Source organism: Egretta garzetta, unplaced genomic scaffold (assembly GCF_000687185.1).
Source record: "Egretta garzetta isolate BGI_Z169 unplaced genomic scaffold, ASM68718v1 scaffold283, whole genome shotgun sequence".
NCBI lineage: Eukaryota > Metazoa > Chordata > Aves > Pelecaniformes > Ardeidae > Egretta > Egretta garzetta.
This window is the reverse complement of record NW_009259043.1, coordinates 1100571-1101187: the sequence shown is the minus strand read 5'-3', so window position 1 is coordinate 1101187 and position 617 is coordinate 1100571. Positions and strand designations below refer to the sequence as shown.

The 617-nt window shown below is 65.3% G+C and overlaps 1 protein-coding gene across 1 annotated transcript in view; it reads left to right on the top strand.

Annotated features, from left to right (window-relative positions):
• Window positions 1-617, top strand: part of LOC104122835 (forkhead box protein F1) — a 7632-nt gene that overhangs the window by 2233 nt on the left and 4782 nt on the right. The window contains exons 2-3 of the mRNA XM_035890582.1: window positions 3-98; window positions 274-603. Of these exons, the coding sequence (XP_035746475.1) occupies window positions 3-98; window positions 274-603 (426 nt within the window). The remainder of the gene's footprint in view (window positions 1-2; window positions 99-273; window positions 604-617) is intronic.

Sequence of the window (617 nt, the reverse complement as noted above, 5' to 3'; positions counted from 1 at the left end):
AGAAGCCCCCCTACTCCTACATCGCCCTCATCGTCATGGCCATCCAGAGCTCGCCCTCCAAGCGCCTGACCCTCAGCGAGATCTACCAGTTCCTGCAGGCCCGCTTCCCCTTCTTCCGCGGCTCCTACCAGGGCTGGAAGAACTCCGTGCGCCACAACCTCTCCCTCAACGAGTGCTTCATCAAGCTGCCCAAGGGCCTGGGCCATCGTCATGGCCATCCAGAGCTCGCCCTCCAAGCGCCTGACCCTCAGCGAGATCTACCAGTTCCTGCAGGCCCGCTTCCCCTTCTTCCGCGGCTCCTACCAGGGCTGGAAGAACTCCGTGCGCCACAACCTCTCCCTCAACGAGTGCTTCATCAAGCTGCCCAAGGGCCTGGGCCGCCCGGGCAAGGGCCACTACTGGACCATCGACCCGGCCAGCGAGTTCATGTTCGAGGAGGGCTCCTTCCGACGGCGGCCCCGCGGCTTCAGGAGGAAATGCCAGGCGCTGAAGCCCATGTATCGCATGATGAACGGGCTGGGCTTCGGCGCCTCCATCCTCCCGCAGGGCTTCGACTTCCAGGCGCCCCCCGCCTCCCTCGCCTGCCACTCCAACGGCTACAACCCCCCCATGACGCC